General features: G+C 69.5%; 1 protein-coding gene across 1 annotated transcript in view; it reads left to right on the top strand.

Moving 5' to 3' along the window:
- Window positions 1-263: 263 nt before the first annotated feature.
- The window catches only part of Atoh8 (atonal bHLH transcription factor 8), a 32,150-nt gene continuing 32,033 nt past the window's right edge, over window positions 264-380 (top strand). The window contains exon 1 of the mRNA XM_033762437.1: window positions 264-351. Within this exon, the coding sequence (XP_033618328.1) occupies window positions 264-351 (88 nt within the window). The remainder of the gene's footprint in view (window positions 352-380) is intronic.

A 380-nucleotide genomic window follows, 5' to 3' on the forward strand; every position in this document is an offset into this window, starting at 1 on the left:
AGGCGGTGGCGGCGGGAGCTGCCTCCTCTCCGGGCGGCGGCGCTGACTGATCTCGCCAACCCGGCTTCTGTGTAAACTGAGGCTAAACAAACACAGATGGAGCGCAGCGGGCGTGCTGCAGAAATGCTGGCGAGGCGGCCGCGACTTCAGATGACACTCTGAGCGCTCGGGGACGCACAGCCCGCGGCTTAGCGCGGAGCCCGGGGCGCAGCTGCCCGGGGTGAGGGGATCGGTTGGGAGGGAAAGGGCGAGCAGGGGACGCCATGAAGCCCCTCCCGGCGCTGGAGGACCGGTCGTGGAAGCCCCTGTGCGTGCAGGAGCTGCACGGCCTCAAGAAGCTCAGGCGGAAAGGCAAGGAGCCGGCGCGACGCGCGAACGGC

Source organism: Fukomys damarensis, unplaced genomic scaffold (genome assembly GCF_012274545.1).
Source record: "Fukomys damarensis isolate Sample0158 unplaced genomic scaffold, DMR_v1.0_HiC HiC_scaffold_2, whole genome shotgun sequence".
Classification (NCBI taxonomy): Eukaryota; Metazoa; Chordata; class Mammalia; order Rodentia; family Bathyergidae; genus Fukomys; species Fukomys damarensis.